Consider the following 17,366-nt stretch of genomic DNA (forward strand, 5'->3'; position numbering starts at 1 on the left):
TTATTCAAGAAATCTTAGGGTGTTTAGGAGTTATGCTAAATATGTCTACCTGGATGACAGTACATCTGTTGACAACATGGTTTACTGACTGTTTTAAGCCCACTGTTGAAATCTATTGCTCAGGAAAAAAGATTCCTTTCAGAATAGTACTGCTTATTGACAATGCACCTGTTCACCCAAGAGCTCTGCTCATACAAATGATTCTATTATGAATGTCCTGTTATATATAGCTTTGTCTACATAGGTTAATGTATCTGAAGTCTAATTTACTAGAAGTAGGAAAAACTTCTAGAATTTGAAGGGTGTGTATCTTTTACTTTTTTTTTTTTAGATATTCCTAAATTGTTCTATGATTATACCAGCTTGCACTTCCACCAACAATGTATGGGTGGGACTTTTTTTTCTTTATCCTCTTACCATTAAAATGTGTTTTTTTCCCCATTAGTAGGCGAGGTGAAAAGTGATACTTCACGGTTTGATTTTCTTTTAAAAGAATTGAAGCCACACATTTAAAAATATGATTAAAAGCCATGTGAATTTCCTTTCTTGTGATCTGCCTGTACATATTCTTTGCTTTTTCCACTGGATTTTTTTTTTTTTTTCTAATTTATGTGTAGGTTTTTATATAGTAAGAGCTTCCCTGATAGCTCAGTTGGTAAAGAACCTGCCTGCAGTGCAGGAGACCCCGGTTCGATTCCTTGGTCAGGGAGATCCCCTGGAGAAGGGAAAGGCTACCCACTCCAGTATTCTGGCCTGGAGAATTCCATGGACTGTATTGTACATGGGGTTGCAAAGAGTCGGACATGACTGAGTGACTTTTACTTTTCTTTCACTATATAGTAAGCAAATTAGCTTTTTATCATGTATTACAAATAGTTTTTTTAACTTACTTGTGACTCATCTTTTTACTTTTTTAAAAATAATTTTTTCCATGCAGATATTTAAAACTGATAAGCATTTTTTATATCATTTGAATAGTCAAAATTTATAACAGAACTGGAGCTACGTTAAGTAATCGTATGTGGCTGAATAGTCTGAGTCAATTTGGTCCATATGTTATTGACACTTGTGTCCTTTTAAGATGAGTCTGTCAGAGGGTCAGAAGAAAACATCAACAATGTTAATGGATGTTGACATTCATAAACTATACCTATATGAAATATACGAGGAAAGAAAGAATATCAGAGGAATTAAGGTTGGTATTTCAAAACTTTGGGTTTTTTTGGTCTCCTTGAGTAATACTGTATATTCACCCTAGTAGTCTATGAATTTAATATGGCCATTTTTTCCAGGTACTATATAATCTGAGAAATAACGCAAACCTTTTTTAAAAATCTCTCTGTATTGCCAGGTTTATCAATTGCAGAGAAGATAGAGAAGGACAAAGGAAATTATATTTCTTTTACAAAATCTTACACAAAATTGCCATTTCTTAGCCTCCTAAGGACCGCATTGTAACCAGCTGAGTAGACTTAGGCATATTTTGACAAATTAGATGCTTCTGTGGACACTTACTAGAGTGTGTTTTTCTCTTGTATTTGTGGGCATTTGGTGGTGATGATGGTGTTGGAGTTCTGTAGTATTTATAGCCTTTCTGCACTAGCACTAACTTTTTCATGATGTTTTTCTTTGCTCTCAGAGGCATTATTTAATAGTTTATATCAGTGTTTCGAGCATTTTCTCCTCCAGCTAGGTACTTCACCGAAAAGACACTTTGATCTTATTATGTATAGTAGCTATCTCCTCTATCAGATTTACAATGTGTGAAATAACTTTTAGCAGGCTTCCCTGATAGCTGAGGTGGTAAAGAATCTGCCTGCAATACAGGAGACCCCAGTTTGATTCCTGGGTCAGGAAGATCTGCTGGAGAAGGGACAGGCTACCTACTTCAGTATTCTTGGGCTTCCCTTGTGGCTCAGCAGGTAAAGAATCCATCCGCAATGCGGGAGACCTGGGTTTGATCCCTGGGTTGGAAAGATCCCCTGGAGAAGGGAAAGGCTACCCACTCCAGTATTCTGGCCTGGAGGATTTCATGGACTGTGAAGTGTCTTCCATTAAAGAAGAAACTTAATTTAACTTTGTTCATCCCAGTCTCCTGAGGACCTAGGGGTTCCTTGGAACATGTTTTGGAAAATGTTACTTTGTATTACTGTATATGGAGATAATAGAATGCAGACTCTTTTCTTAATTTGATTCTTATCTATTTTGGAGTAGAACCAAATTACCCTGAGAAGCAAGGAATGCTGTAATAGTAGGATTATGTCTTTTTCACTTTTAGGCCACATATGAACCTAATGAATTTTACTTCTATTACTGTTACTGCAGTTTTTATGTTCTACCCCTGAATTTTCAAATGTTGAATTTGTTCTATAATTTATGGATAGTACTGCCCTTAAGTAAAGTCATGATGATGACTGTTTCCCAAAATGAAATGTCTTATACATTGTTAAATGTCTTATATTAATCCATTAGTTTTGTGTGGCTGAAATCATTAAAAAATTAATCAAGACTCTTCCGGAAAATCCTGGTCATTTGCTCAATGTTCCATAGTCCATTCACTTTCAAGCAATATGTTTCATGATCATAATTAAAACACAGAAACAGAGCCCTAACCAGAGTGTACTTACTGGCTGATTCTATGTTCGTGTGAGGAACTTGAGGGATATAATTTGGGCACTGATATTTGAAATTTCTAGGAAATTTTAAATTGTCCTAGAAAGCTAGGATGTGATATCCCTATGAGTAGAGGAAAAAATCTGAATGCCTATGTGGGAGATTGGCTTTGTCTTCTTCCTCCTCTGTGGAGTCTGTTCTTTTTTAATGCAACTACCTCTGTGAGGAGTCTGTTACTTTTGTACCTGTTGTATCTGTTACCTATTAGATCTGTCCACTTTTGAATGGAGGGACTGGACTGAGTCTTAAAGGAAGACGTGGGGAAGGAAATTAATTTTTTTTGTTTTAATTTCACTTAGGGCAAGTCTACTTGAAATTGCAAACTGTTTCTCTTGATACTGCTGTCTTAAGCATCTACCCTTGGGATTCTAATGCAGTTTCTAATTTTCCTTTTTTAAAAATGAATAACATTTGACTCATCTATTCCCTCGTTCTAAGGTCACTGCTATAAAGTCATAGAAAACTTAGTGATTTGGAAAAATCAACGTCAGAGACAGCGTTTAAATTGCCAAGATACAATTTACAGCAGATTTTTTTTTTTTTTCTTTTTGATGATCTCCAAAAACTGATGTTTGTCTTTGAAATTCCATGGTGGTAGGCAAATTATAGTTACCAAGTTTGCCAGTATAAAAAGATACCTTGGTACATGAAAATTTATTTTTTAAAAGGCTATTATTTTTTTAAATTTAAGACTTACGTGTGCTCATTGCATCACATTGGGTTAAAAGAAAATTTTGAGAAAATAACTCATAATCTTGTATCCAAAGATAACTTAGCATAGTTGATATTTTGATCTTGTTCTTTTTGTTAATTTCCTAAATGCAGCCATCTTAACATAATTGAGATCCTATTGTCTGCATTGGTTTGCATTTTGTTTTTTTCTTGGTATAACTTTAAATTGCCAAGGAAAGGCCTGATTATTTTTTGCATTTATTAATTCATTCATTATCTCAAACAAAAAATATATGCATATATAAATATATATGTTTGTAACTATATGTGTATATATGCACACACATACATATATACATATGTATTTAAAGTACTATGTTTGCTGCTTCTTGGAAAGTGTGTTGTCTTTCTGGGCACAAAAGTTAACTGTAATATAAAGCAGACTATGAAGAATGTCCATATTCTTTTGAAATTTCAACAAGGAACCTCTCTGGATTAACTGAACTTTATCTCACAGAGTTTCTTTGTTTGTAGATTCCTCTCTTTGGTGCTAAGACTATTGGCCGGAGAAGTCCTGATGGACCAGTGCTGAGCAAAGCTGAATTTGTTGAGAAAGTTCGTCAGAGTAATCAGGCCTGTCATGATGGAGATTTCCACACAGCTATTGTTCTGTACAATGAAGCCCTGGCTGTTGACCCTCAGAACTGTATCTTATACAGCAATAGATCTGCAGCCTATATGAAAATCCAGCAGTATGACAAGGCACTGGACGATGCAATCAAAGCTCGACTTCTCAATCCCAAGTGGCCAAAGGTAGAAATTTCCTTTACTTTCACAGAACCTTTTGTGCTTTCTTATTTAAATGTAACATTTTATTGACTGAGTACAGTTATTAATATTTTAATAGTCTGTACTTCAGCAAGATGTGGAATTGGCTTCATTGAGCTGGTACACTAGTGAATGCCTTCCTTTTTTATACTTTGGAAGTATGCTTTCCGTGTCTAAGTTTAATTCTTTTCCTTTGTGTTTGAGATATACATTTTTTTTACTTCAACTTAGCTTCTTGATAGGATGCATTCTAGTTGTTTATCTAGGTTTTGGACATCTCTTTCTTGCACTGATATTTCAGATGAAGTATTATAATCGTGTTTCTTCAATTTAAAATAATTTTATTCTCTATCAACAACTGCTTGTTTTCAGGATGGTAGTTGATCAGAGAAGCTTTTTTCCCCTAATAAATCAGTATAATTATCTATATTCCCTTGAATAGTTTAAGGCTTGAGTTGTTATCTTTGGTATATACTTTATTTTCATTGTGCCTGTTCACCTTCTAACACCCAGTTTTAGAAATGCTTTCTTAAGATGTGATCAAACTGTTTGAGATTTTTTTTTAATCGAACTACAAACCCATTTCATTCTATTTTTGGCTTTCTGTCAGACTAACAAATGTTAGTGGAAATTTACCAGAAATTTAAAAACAATTCTTATTGTCTTATTAGTGATATGTCATAGTCATGTTGCTTTCTGCTTTAATTCTGGTAGGTATTTTTGGCCTCAGTCAGTGGAATTTCTAGTAATGCTGCTACCTTATAAGTTGTTTGGGATTCTCTAATTCCCTAAAGGATTTCTTTTACAACTATAATCACTGTAAATGAAACAAAATCTGTTTTAAAAAAAAAAAGTTACATGACACTGTTTGGGAGTTAGATTGCTGTTTTCAAAGGACAGACCTAGGTTCAAATTCCTTCACTTCTATTAATGACAATATGGCTTTAGATAAGTCTGTTAACATCTCTGGGGTTAAGATAAATGGAATGATAATACCTATCTTGTAAGGTTATTTAAGAGTTAGAGATAATTTGTTACTTGTACATACTTGATGTTTCGTGTATAACAGCTGTGATTGTGCATTTTTATTAAATGTTCAAATTAGTAAGTTATTCTAGCAAACCTTGGTCTGTATTCTCTCTTTTTCTTTCTTTCTTCTTTTTTTTTTTTTTTTAGTTCTACCAGTTTATTGCTACCAACCCATTTCCCTCCACCCTCATGCATGCGTGCTCAGTCATGTAACCCCATGGACTGCAGCCCACCAGGCTCCTCTGTCCATGGACTTTTCCAGGCAAGAATACTGGAGTGGGTTGCCATTTCCTTCTCCTCTTTCTTCTTTTTTAAAAGCCTGTGATGATACAATGAGCCCAATAACTATAGAGAGCTTAAATTTCAGATCAAGTGTCTTCATTCCTTCTTTATTGAGGTCTACTTATTTTGTGTTCTTATTATTTGTGAATAGCTTCAGACTTTTATCTTTTCCCTTTTTCTATGTCATTTCCACTTTCTCATATCCACTTCTTATGATTTTTGCACAGAAAATAGCTGGAAGGTGCACTTTAATGATGATAGATGAGAAATCAACTTTTTAAGATAATTTCTCTCAATTTTAGTCTCTGATTTTTTTCCCTTATGACAAGTAAGTTTATTGTATATTTACAATTTGCATTAATATTTCAACTCTATATTTGGCTTTAAGCAACAAGATTTAGAATTATGTAAAATATAAATTAGGGTTTGTTACTGAAGTCATGAAAGGGTCTTTCTATATAATATGATTCATAATAAAATTAACTTATGAAGAAATTCCTACTGCATAAAAGTTTCCTTTGATAAAAACTTGCTTTTATACTTTTCTCGGAATATACTCATTATATAAAAGAAGATTCATTTCTACTCTCTTGTAAAGATATGTCTGGTAAATTTTTTTCAACTCCTTTTCTTTTTGACTGTTTTGACAGACTTTTTCATTATAATCTATTCTGAAATCTTTCTCCAGCTGTCATTGTTGTCTAGTTTGATGTGGTAAAACATACCTTCCAATTTCTCTTTCTCTCTCTGTAAAAGTTAATTTTTTATGTTAAGGTCCAAGGGTTCCAGAGATTGGATGGAGAGTTTTTTATTCTTATTTATTTTGTCTGAAAGAAATAGTGATTTTGGTGTGATATGGGCTTCAAAAGAAGCATGGACGAAAGCACTATGAGATCCCCCCAGAAAACAATAAGCCCGATCCCATTATGATACCTTTATCTCCAGCTGCCTCTGAGCTGTTGTCTGTGTATGTATTCATTCTTTCTGTGTCTTGTTTAAGAAATATTTGTCTTACTGAAAGTTGTAAAGTTTTTCTTTTCCTCTGGAATTTTTGTAGTTTTTACCTTTAGGTCTGTGATTCATTTCAAGTTAATTTTAGGGACTTAATGAGGTAAGGATCAAGGTTTTTATTATTTATTTTCCATATAGATAACCATGTTCCAGGCACATTTGTTGAAAAGACTATCCTTTCACCATCGAATTATCTTTGGCACCTTTTTCACAAACCATTTGACTGTAAAAGTGTGAGGATATTACTGTACTGTTTTGTTCCATTAATTTATTACTTATCCTTATCAAAATCATATTGTTTTGATTACTATAGTTTTGTAAGTTTTGACATCAGATACTGTGAATCTTCTAACTTGATTCTTTTTCTAGGTTTTTGCTATTCTCTGTCTTTGCATTTTCATATAAGTGTAGAATAAACATCAATTTCTTCAAAAAATCTACTAGGAAACTAATGGGATTGCATTGAATTCTTAGAGTAATTTGGAGAGAATTGCTGTCTTAACTGGAGAAGGAAATGGCACCCCACTCCAGTACTCTTGCCTGGAAAATCCCATGGACGGAGGAGCCTGGTAGGCTGCAGTCCATGGGGTCGCTAAGAGTTGGACACGACTGAGCGACTTCACTTTCACTTTTCCCTTTCATGCACTGGAGAAGGAAATGGCAACCCACTCCAGTGTTCTTGCCTGGAGAATCCCAGGGACGGCCGAGCCTGGTGGGCTGCCGTCAATGGGATCGCACAGAGTCGGACACGACTGAAGCAACTTAGCAGCAGCAGCAGCAGCAGCAGCTGTCTTAACATTCCAGTCCATGAATATGGTACAGCTCTCTGTTTATTTAGTTTTTATTTTATTTCCCTTTGCAACTTTCTGTCACTTTCAGTGTTCAGGTCTTTCACATCTTTTATTAAATTTATTTCTAAGTATTTTGTTTTTTGATGCTCTTACAAATATATTTAAATTTTTTCATTTAGCAATTTTTAATTGCTAGTGTATAGAAAAAAATGTGTCGTGTAACCCTGTTGAATTTTCTTTTAAGTTCTAGTAGGGCTTTTTAGATTGTCTCTGTACATGATCTTATTGTCTGCAGGTAGTGACAATTTTGCTTCTTCCTTTTTTTTTGGCCTTTGCCTTTTCTTTCTTTTTCTTGCTCCATTGTACCAGTTAGGATATCCAGTACAATTATGAATAGAAAGGATGAGAACAAACTTCCTCTACTCATTCCTGATCTTAGTGCAAAAGTATGAGCTTTGTGTTGTTGATGATGATGCCCTTAATCAGGTGGAGGATATTCCATTCAATTTCGATTATGATTGAGTGTTGAATTTTGTCACATTTTTTCTTCATCTATTGAAATTATATTTTTTCTCACTTACTTTGGTATGTTAAGTCAGCCTTGCAGTCATGGGATAAATACCACTTTGTCATTATATATACCATTTTTATATATTGTTAGATATGATTTGCTATAATTTTGTCAAGAATTTTTACATCTGTGTTTATGAGGAATATTGATTTGTGTTTTCTTTTCTCATGATGTCTTTGCTGGTTTTGGTATCAGAGTGATACTGGCCTCATATGATGAGTTTTGAAGTGTTCCCTCTTCTTGTGTTTTCTGGAAAAAGGCATGTTTTGTCCTTGAGTATTTGGTAAAATTGACCAGTCTAGTCATCTTTACTGTGACTTTTCTTTGTGGGAAGGTTTTAATTATAGATTAAATTTCTTTGATATGAGGCCATTTAAATTTTCTAATTCTTCTTGGATTAGTTTTGGTATTTTGTCACTTTCAGTTAATTTTTACATTTAATCCAGGTTGCAAATTTATCAGCATGAAATTGTTAATAACATTCTTTTATTATTGTTTTCATTTCTGTAGGATCTATAATGGTGTCCTTTCTTTCATTCCTACTATTGTTAATTTGTATCTTCTCTTTTGTTTCATTAGTCTGCCTAGATACTCATCAATTTTGTTCATCTTTCTGTTCAGTCAGTTATTAGGTTTATTGATTTTCTGTATTGTACATTTTCTCTTTCATCAATTTCTGCTCTTTATTATTTCCTTCTAATTATTTTTCATTTAATTTACTGTCTTTTTCATTTCCTAAGATGGGACGTTAGGCCATTGATTTTATTTAAAAATTTTTTCTGTATTTCTGTTTGGCTCTGCTGGGTGTGTGTTGCTTTGCACAGGCTCAGGCTTTTCTCTAGTTGTGGCAAACAGGGGCTACTCTCTAGTTGCAGTGCCTGGGCCTCGTTGTGATGGTTTCTCTTGTTGTGGAGCACAGGCTCTAGGCACGTGGGCTTCAGTAGTTGCAGTACACAGGCTCAGTAGTTGAGGTTTGTAAGCTTTAAGGTGTGCAGACTTTAGTAGTTGTGGCAGGATGGCTCTAGAGCATGGGCTCAGTAGTTGTGATACATGGGCTTAGTTGCTTGGTAATATGTGGAATCTTCCCAGAGCAGGGATGGAACCCATGTCCCCTGCACTGACAGTGCAGTGTCCCACTGCACTCCAGGGAAGACCTAGGGTTTTGATCATAAATCTTTCTTCTTTTTTAATATAATCATTTAAAGCTAAAATGTTCTCTCCAATCACTGCTTTTGCTGTATCCCACAAATTTTGACATGTTTTCATTATAATGATAATGTTAAGAATGTTTTCTAATCCTCCTTATGGTTACTTCTTTGATCCATGAGTTATTTAATGAAGTTTGTACTTAAGTTGCCAATATTCGGGTTTTTTAAAGTGATCTTATTATTGATATCTATTTCCATTGTTATTAAAGGACATACTTGGAATGATATTATTGCTTTTCAATTTACTGAGGCTTGTTTCATGGCAAGCATATAATTGATCTTGGTGAACCTATTGTGAGCAATTGAAAAGAATGAGTGTTTTGCAGTAGTGAGATATAGTTCTATGGATATCAACTAGGTCAAGATAGTTGATAGTGTTGTTCATATCTTCTTTGTCTTTGCTGACTTATTTAGGTCTAGTTATTCATCAAGTACTGGAATAAAGTTAAAATCTCCAATTAAGATTTTGGAATTGGAGATTTTCCTCTTTAATATTGTAAAATTTTGCTTTGTGTGTTTTGAAGCTCTGTTATTAACATAAACACTTTCATTATTATTATGTCTTCTTGAGGAAATGATCCTTTTATTATTATGCAAGGTTTTTCTTTATTTCTGGTATACTAGTTTTTGTCCTAAAATCTATTTTGTTTGATATTAATATAGCCATTCTGGCTGTCTTCTGCTCACTTTTTGCTTTATGTATATTTTTCTATTTATATATTTTCAATCTCTCTGGGCTTTTACATTTAAAATTCATCTCTTTTGAACAGCATATAATTGTGTCTTGCTTTTTAAGTCAGTTTTGGCAGTCTTTGTCTCTTAATTGGATCTTTGTCCACTAGCATTTAATGTGATCGCCAGTGCTATTGATTTTGCCTTTACCTACCATTTTATTTCTGTCTTCTGTTTTTCTTCCTCTGTTACTCTTTTCATGCTATTTATTGGTTTATTTGAAATCTTTTTGAGTTGATATTTTTTTCTTCTTGTAAGTTTGCCATTGTTTTCAGTGGTTGTTGATGATGTTGTTTGGCTAGTAATTTTCTTGGTTAGAATAAAACTACATACTTTACTTCTTGAATTGAAGCTTCATACAGATATTGTCTTTAGTTGAATTGCTTTGAATTTGCTTCATACATGTTAACTCAAGGGTTATTCAGAGATGTTGGAAGGCAGAATTTGTGTATCCCGTTTCTGCCTCTCTTCCTTCTGAGAGCCCCTTCTTCCTTGGCTAAAGGCTATGACTTTTTCGTGCTTCAGTAAGGCAATGGCACCCCACTCCAGTACTCTTGCCTGGAAAATCCCATGGACGGAGGAGCCTGGTAGGCTGCAGTCCATGGGGTTGTGAAGAGTTGGACACGACTGAGCGCCTTCACTTTCACTTCCCTTTCATGCACTGGAGAAGGAAATGGCAACCCACTTCAGTATTCTTGCCTGGAGAATCCCAGGGACGGCAGAGCCTGGTGGGCTGCCGTCTGTGGGGTCGCACAGAGTCGGACACGACTGAAGTGACGCAGCAGCAGCAGCAGCGGCCATAGGATCTCAAAGAGTGGGACTAGACCGAAGCAACTTAGCATGCACCCACTATTATTGGACTACATAAGTGAAAATCGCTCAGTCGTGCCTGACTCTTTGTGACTCCATGGACTGAATGGAATTCTCAAGGCCAGATTACTGGAGTGAGTAGCTGGTTCCTTCTCCAGGGGATCTTCCCAATCCAGGGATCGAACCCAGGTCTCCCACATTGCAGGCGGATTCTTTACCAGCTGAGCCACCAAGGAAGCCCACTGGGCTACATAGAATAGATCCAACTCAACTCTTATTTTAAAAAATTCAGTTCAGTTCAGTTGCTCAGTAGTGTCCGACTCTTTGCAACCCTCCCTGTCTGTTGCCAACTCCCAGAGTTTACTCAAACTCATATCCATTGAGTCGGTATTGTCATCCAACCATCTCATCCTCTGTCGTCCTCTTCTCCTGCCTCCAATCTTTCCCAGCATCAGGGTCTTTTCAAATGAGTCAGTTCTTCGCATCAGGTGGCCAAAGTATTGGAGTTTCAGCTGCAGCATCAGTCCTTCCAATGAATATTCAGGACTGATTTCCTTTAGGATGGACTGGTTGGATCTCCTTGCAATCCAAGGAGCTCTTCAGAGTATTCCCCAACACCACAGTTCAAAAGCATGAATTCTTAGGCACTCAGCTTTCTTTATAGTCCAACTCTCACATCCATACATGACTCCTGGAAAAACCATAGCTTTGACCAGATGGACCTTTGTTGGCAAAGTAATGTGTCTGCTTTTTAATATGCTATCTAGGTTGATCATAACTTTTCTTTCAAGGAGCAAGCGTCTTTTAATTTCATGGCTGCAGTCACCATCTGCAGTGATTTTGGAGCCCACCCAAAATTAAGTTTGTCACTGTTTCCACATCTATTTGCCATGAAGTGATGGGACCAGATGCCATGATCTTCGTTTTCTGAATGTTGAGTTTTAAGCCAACTTTTTCACTCTCCTCTTTCACTTTCATCAAGAGGCTCTTTAGTTCTTCTTCACTTTCTGCCATTAGGGTGGTGTCATCTGCATATCTGAGATTGTTGATATTTCTCCCGGCAATCTTGATTCCAGCTTGTGTTTCTTCCAGCCCAGCGTTTCTCATGATGTACTCTGCATATAAGTTAAATAAGCAGGGTGACAGTATACAGCCTTGACGCACTCCCTTTCCTATTTGGAACCAGTCTGTTGTTCCATGTCCAGTTCTAACTGTTGCTTCCTGACCTGCATACAGGTTTCTCAAGAGACAGGTCAGGTGGTCTGGTATTCCCATCTCTTTTAAGAATTTTCCACAGTCAAATGCTTTGGCATAGTTGATAAAGCAGAAATAGATGTTTTTCTGGAAGTCTCTTGCTTTTTTGATGATCCATTGGATTTGGCAATTTGATCTCTGGTTCCTCTGCCTTTTCTAAATCCAGCTTGAACATCTGGAGGTTCACAGTTCACATACTGTTGAAGCATGGCTTGGAGAATTTTGAGCGTTACTTTACTAGCATGTGAGATGAGTGCAATTGTGCGGTAGTTTGAGTGTTCTTTGGCATTGCCTTTCTTTGGGATTGGAATGAAAGCTGACCTTTTCCAGTCCTGTGGCCACTGCTGAGTTTTCCAAATTTGCTGACATATTGAGTGCAGCACTCTCACAGCATCATCCTTTAGGATTTGAAATAGCTCAACTAGAATTCCATCATCTGCACTAGCTTTGTTTGAGGTGATGCTTCCTAAGGCCCACTTGACTTTGCATTCCAAGATGTCTGGCTCTAGGTGAGTGATCACAGCATTGTGATTATCTGGGTCATGAAGATCTTTTTTGTACAGTTCTTCTGTGTATTCTTGCCACCTCTTCTTAATATCTTCTGCTTCTGTTAGGTCCATACCATTTCTGTCCTTTATTGTGCCCATCTCTGCATGAAATGTTACCTTGGTATCTCTTAATTTTCTTGAAGAGATCTCTAGTCTTTCCCATTCTGTTGTTTTCCTCCATTTCTTTGCATTGATTGCTGAGGAAGGCTTTCTTATCTCTCCTTGCCATTCTTTGGAACTCTGCATTCAAATGGGTATATCTTTCCTTTTCTCCTTTGCCTTTTGCTTATCTTTTATTCACAGCTATTTTTAAGGCCTCTTCAGACAACCATTTTGCCTTTTTGCATTTCCTTTTCTTGGGGATGGTGTTGATACCTGCCTCCTGTATAATGTCACGAACCTCCTCCATTCTTCAGGCACCCTATCAGATCTAATCCCTTGAATCTATTTGTCTCTTCCACTGTATAATCGTAAGGGATTTGATTTAGGTCATACCTAAGTGGTCTAGTGGTTTTCCCTACTTTCTTCAATTTAAAACTGAATTTGGCAATAAGGAGTTCATGATCTGAGCCACAGTCAGCTCCTGGTCTTGATTTTGCTGACTGGATAGAACTTCTCCATCTTTGGCTGCAAAGAATATAATCAGTCTGATTTTGGTATTGACCATCTGGTGATGTCCATGTGTAGCGTCTTCTCTTGTGTTGTTGGAAGAGAGTGTTTACTATGACCAGTGCGTTCTCTTGGCAAAACTCTGTTACCCTCTGCCCTCCTTCATTTTGTATTCCAAGGCCAGATTGGCCTGTTATTCCAGGTATTTCTTGACTTCCCAGTTTTGCATTCCAGCCCCCTATAATGAAAAGGACATCTTTTTGGGTGTTAGTTCTAAAAGGTATTGTAGGTCTTCATAGAACCGTTCAACTTCAGCTTCTTCAGCATTACTGGTTGGGGCATAGACTTGGATTACTCTGATATTGAATGGTTTGCCTTGGAAATGAACAGAGATCATTCTGTCATTTTTGAGATTGCATCCAAGTACTGCATTTCAGACTTTTTTGTTGACTATGATGGCTACTCCGTTTCTTCTAAGGGATTCTTGCCCTCAGTAGTAGATATAATGGTCATCTGAGTTAAATTCACCCATTCCAGTCCATTTTAATTCACTGATTCCTAAAATGTTGATGTTCACTGTTGCCATCTCCTGTTTGAGCACTTCCAATTTGCCTTGATTCATAGACCTAATTCCAGGTTCCTATGCAATATTGCTGTTTACAGCATCAGACTTTACTTCCATCACCAGTCACATCCACAACTGGGTGGTGTTTTTGCTTTGGCTCCATCTCTTCTTTCTTTCTGGAGTTACTTCTCCATTGATCTCCAGTAGCATATTGGGCACCTACCAACTTGGGGAGTTTTTTAATTTACAATGCTGTGTTAGTTTCAAGTGTGTGTGTGTGTATATATATATATATATATATATATATATATATATATATATATATTCATATATTCTTTTTCATTCTTTTTCCATTATAGGTTTTTACAAGATGTTGAGTATGGTTCCCTGTGCTATACAGTAGATCCTTTCTGTATATAGTGGTGTGTATATTGTCCCTGGTGGCTCAGATGGTAAAGCATCTGCATGCGGGATACCAGGGTCTGATCCCTGTGTTGGGAAGATCCTCTGAAGAAGGAAATGGCAACCCACTCCAGTACTCTTTCCCGTGTGTATATGTTAATCCCAAACTCCTAAGTTATCCCCCACTTCTCCCTGCTATCCCTTTTAGTAACCATAAGTTTGTTTTTTATGTCTATGAGACAGACATTTTTTATGTCTATGAGTTGATTTCTATTTTATAAATAAGTTCATTTGTATCATTTCTTTTTAGATTTCACACATAAGTGATATCATATGATACTTGTCTTTTCTCTGTCTGATTTACTTCACTTAGTATCATAATCTCAGTAGTTGTGATGCATGGGCTTAGTTGCTCAGAGGCATGTGGAGTCTTCGTGTATCAGGGATTGAACCTGTGTCCCCTGCATTGGCAGGCAGATTCTTAACCACCAGACCATTAGGGAAGTGCAACTATGCACTTTTTTTTAAGCCTTAATTTTTAAATCAATGAGAAAATTAGGAGGCATAATTGTGTGTGTGTGTGTGTGTGTGTGTTTTTCTGAAGACTTCTGAGGATGCAGTTGTTACAGACCATAAACTTGATGTTTAGAAATTTTTTTAATCATTAGCTGAAGACCTCAATAGTTTTAGTCTACTTTTTAATCTGTTCTGGAAGGAATCTTTCTTTCAAATCTCCCACATTAAAACCTTTTGTATGTTTAGTGCGATAGCATCGTATAATGGAAACAGCACATATAGGCACTCCTTGCTTTGCGTGGTAGCACAGTACCTTAGAGGTGACTCTGCAGGCTGAGAAGTCTTTCAGTGTGATCATTGCAGCAATTTTGATTGCTCTGTGACCTTTGCAAGTTTTTATCAAAATTTTAAAAACTCTTACTGTAGATTATAAATATATAAGGACAGAAAAATATTAAATATTAAAATATTTAAAAACTAGTATTCAGTGCCTGTGATTTAAAACATTAAGGATTTGTTTTATTTTTCTATTAAAAACTTACCCAGAGTTGTTTGAACAGTGCTTACTGCCTTCTCATCATGTAATTTACAATACAGCGTGAGCAAATGTCAGTGACAATATGCCTTGGCAAACTGTCATCCTCCTTTGTAATTTTGCATCAGCTTCTACTATTTTAATCTTTGTGCTTTCAGTTTTGTGAAATATCTTTGAAAATTCCTGTAATTCCAATAGTTTTGCCAGCATCACTTTCTCTGGAACATATTCAGCTTTTTTGTCACAACTACTTTCTTCATTTATGCCCGTAAGTTCATTGTCCCAAGTTCTTCTGACTGAATCCCTTGAATGATAGACATGTCAGCATTCCCACAGTCAACTGTTCTTCTATATCTTTCTTTATATTTGATTTCAATTTTACCTTCAGTGTTGTTAACTTTTTATTTCTTTGCTGCACTCATGTTTGTTGGTCAATTCTCTTTTGAGACTGTCCATATGGGTTTATCACTGGAAGATAAGGAGACAGCATAACTACTTCTTTGCTGTTTGTATATGAGCTGAATAACAGAATAGCAGTGACCAACCTCTGACAGACTTTTTATTTATTTATTTATGTATATAATTTGGCTATGCTGGATCTTTCATTGTGGCATCCAAAATCTTAGTTGCAGCATGTGGTATCTAGTTCCCTGACCAGGGATTGAACCTGGACCCCCTGCACTGGGAGTGTGGAGTCTTAGCCACTGGACCACCAGGAAAGTCCCTCTGACAGACTTTGAAACAAATCATGTTTGGTCAGTAATCATGATACATTTCTTTTTATTATGTAGCAATTGTGTACTGAAGAGCTAGCAGTGGAGTTTGTACTTTTACACATTTACTCACGGTTAATATACCATGGTGATGCCAGTGATGCCATCACTGACTCAGTGGACGTGAGTTTGAGCCAGTTCCGGGAGTTAGTGATCGACAGGGAAGCCTGGTGTGGTGCGGTTCATGGGGTCACAAAGTCGAATACGACTGAGCGACTGAACTCAATATACTATGGTATGTGAAACTCGAACTGCATTATTAGGGAACTGGTGTTATTCAACTGTGGTAACTGAAATTCATATATATTGAAGCATGTGAAGCAGAGGCTGCTGGTTCTTTGGTAAGACCTGAGTTTTTTCTCCTTATATGTTGCTTTTCCTCCATAAGCCCTAGTTTTCCTATTATAAACTGGGTTAACATCACAAACCTTGAAGTGTTGTATTGAAGATTATATAGAATAATGTTAGGCATTTAGCACAGAGTTTCTCATATGTAGGTTATTTAATACATGATAGTTATAAATGATGATGGTGCTAACCACCACCATCATGCTATAATTGTTCTGTGTTTGTTCAGTTCAGTTCAGTCACTCAGTCGTGTCCGACTCTTTGCGACCCCATGAATTGCAGCACGCCAGGCCTCCCTGTCCATCACCATCTCCCGGGGTTTACCCAAAGCCATGTCCATCGAGTCAGTGATGCCATCCAACCATCTCATCCTCTGTCGTCCCCTTCTCCTCCTGCCCCCAATCTTTCCCAGCACTAGGGTCTTTTCCAATGAGTCAACTCTTCGCATGAGGTGGCCAAAGTATTGGAGTTTCAGCTTCAACATCAGTCCTTCCAATGAACACCCAGGACTGATCTCCTTTAGGATGGATTGATTGGATCTCCTTGCAGTCCAAGGGGCTCTCAAGAGTCTTCTCCAACACCACAGTTCAAAAGCATCAATTCTGAGGCGCTCAGCTTTCTTCACCGTCCAACTCTCACATCCATACGTGACCACTGGAAAAACCATAGCCTTGACTAGACGGACCTTTGTTGGCAAAGTAATGTCTCTGCTTTTAAATATGCGATCTAGGTTGGTCATAACCTTCCTTCCAAGGAGTAAGCGTCTTTTAATGTCATGGCTGCAATCACCATCAGCAGTGATTTTGGAGCCCCCCAAAATAAAGTCTGACACTGTTTCCACTGTTTCCCCATCTATTTGCCATGAAGTGATGGGACCAGATGCCATGATCTTAGTTTTCTGAATGTTGAGGCTTAAGCCAACACTCTCCTCTTTCACCTTTCACAAAATTTCACCTTGAAATTTAGTTTCAAAAGTATATGAAACTTTGCTATGATATAGCTTCATTCCTTTCTCCTTCCTTTATGCTATTTGTTGTCCTACAAATGACATCTTTATATATTATAAGCCCTTCAGCATAATCTTATAATTATTACTTTATGCCATTGTCTTTTAAATGAAACAATTTCTACTTCTTAATTGATATTCTGTTTTTGGTGAGACATTGTGCTCGGGCTTTCCTTTAATTTTTTTTTTTTTCTTTAATTCCT

At 36.6% G+C, this 17,366-nt stretch overlaps 1 protein-coding gene across 2 annotated transcripts in view; it reads left to right on the plus strand.

Annotated features, from left to right (window-relative positions):
* Window positions 1–17,366, plus strand: part of TTC28 (tetratricopeptide repeat domain 28) — a 581,567-nt gene that overhangs the window by 13,623 nt on the left and 550,578 nt on the right. The window contains exon 2 of one of the 2 annotated variants that reach the window (XM_081542775.1): window positions 3,880–4,158. The exons of the other annotated variant lie outside the window; for it this stretch is intronic. Within the exon in view, the coding sequence (XP_081398901.1) occupies window positions 3,880–4,158 (279 nt within the window). The remainder of the gene's footprint in view (window positions 1–3,879; window positions 4,159–17,366) is intronic. 2 annotated transcript variants of the gene reach the window in all.

This window comes from Giraffa tippelskirchi, chromosome 11 (assembly GCF_054371585.1).
Source record: "Giraffa tippelskirchi isolate mGirTip1 chromosome 11, T2T-mGirTip1v1.2.pri, whole genome shotgun sequence".
NCBI lineage: Eukaryota > Metazoa > Chordata > Mammalia > Artiodactyla > Giraffidae > Giraffa > Giraffa tippelskirchi.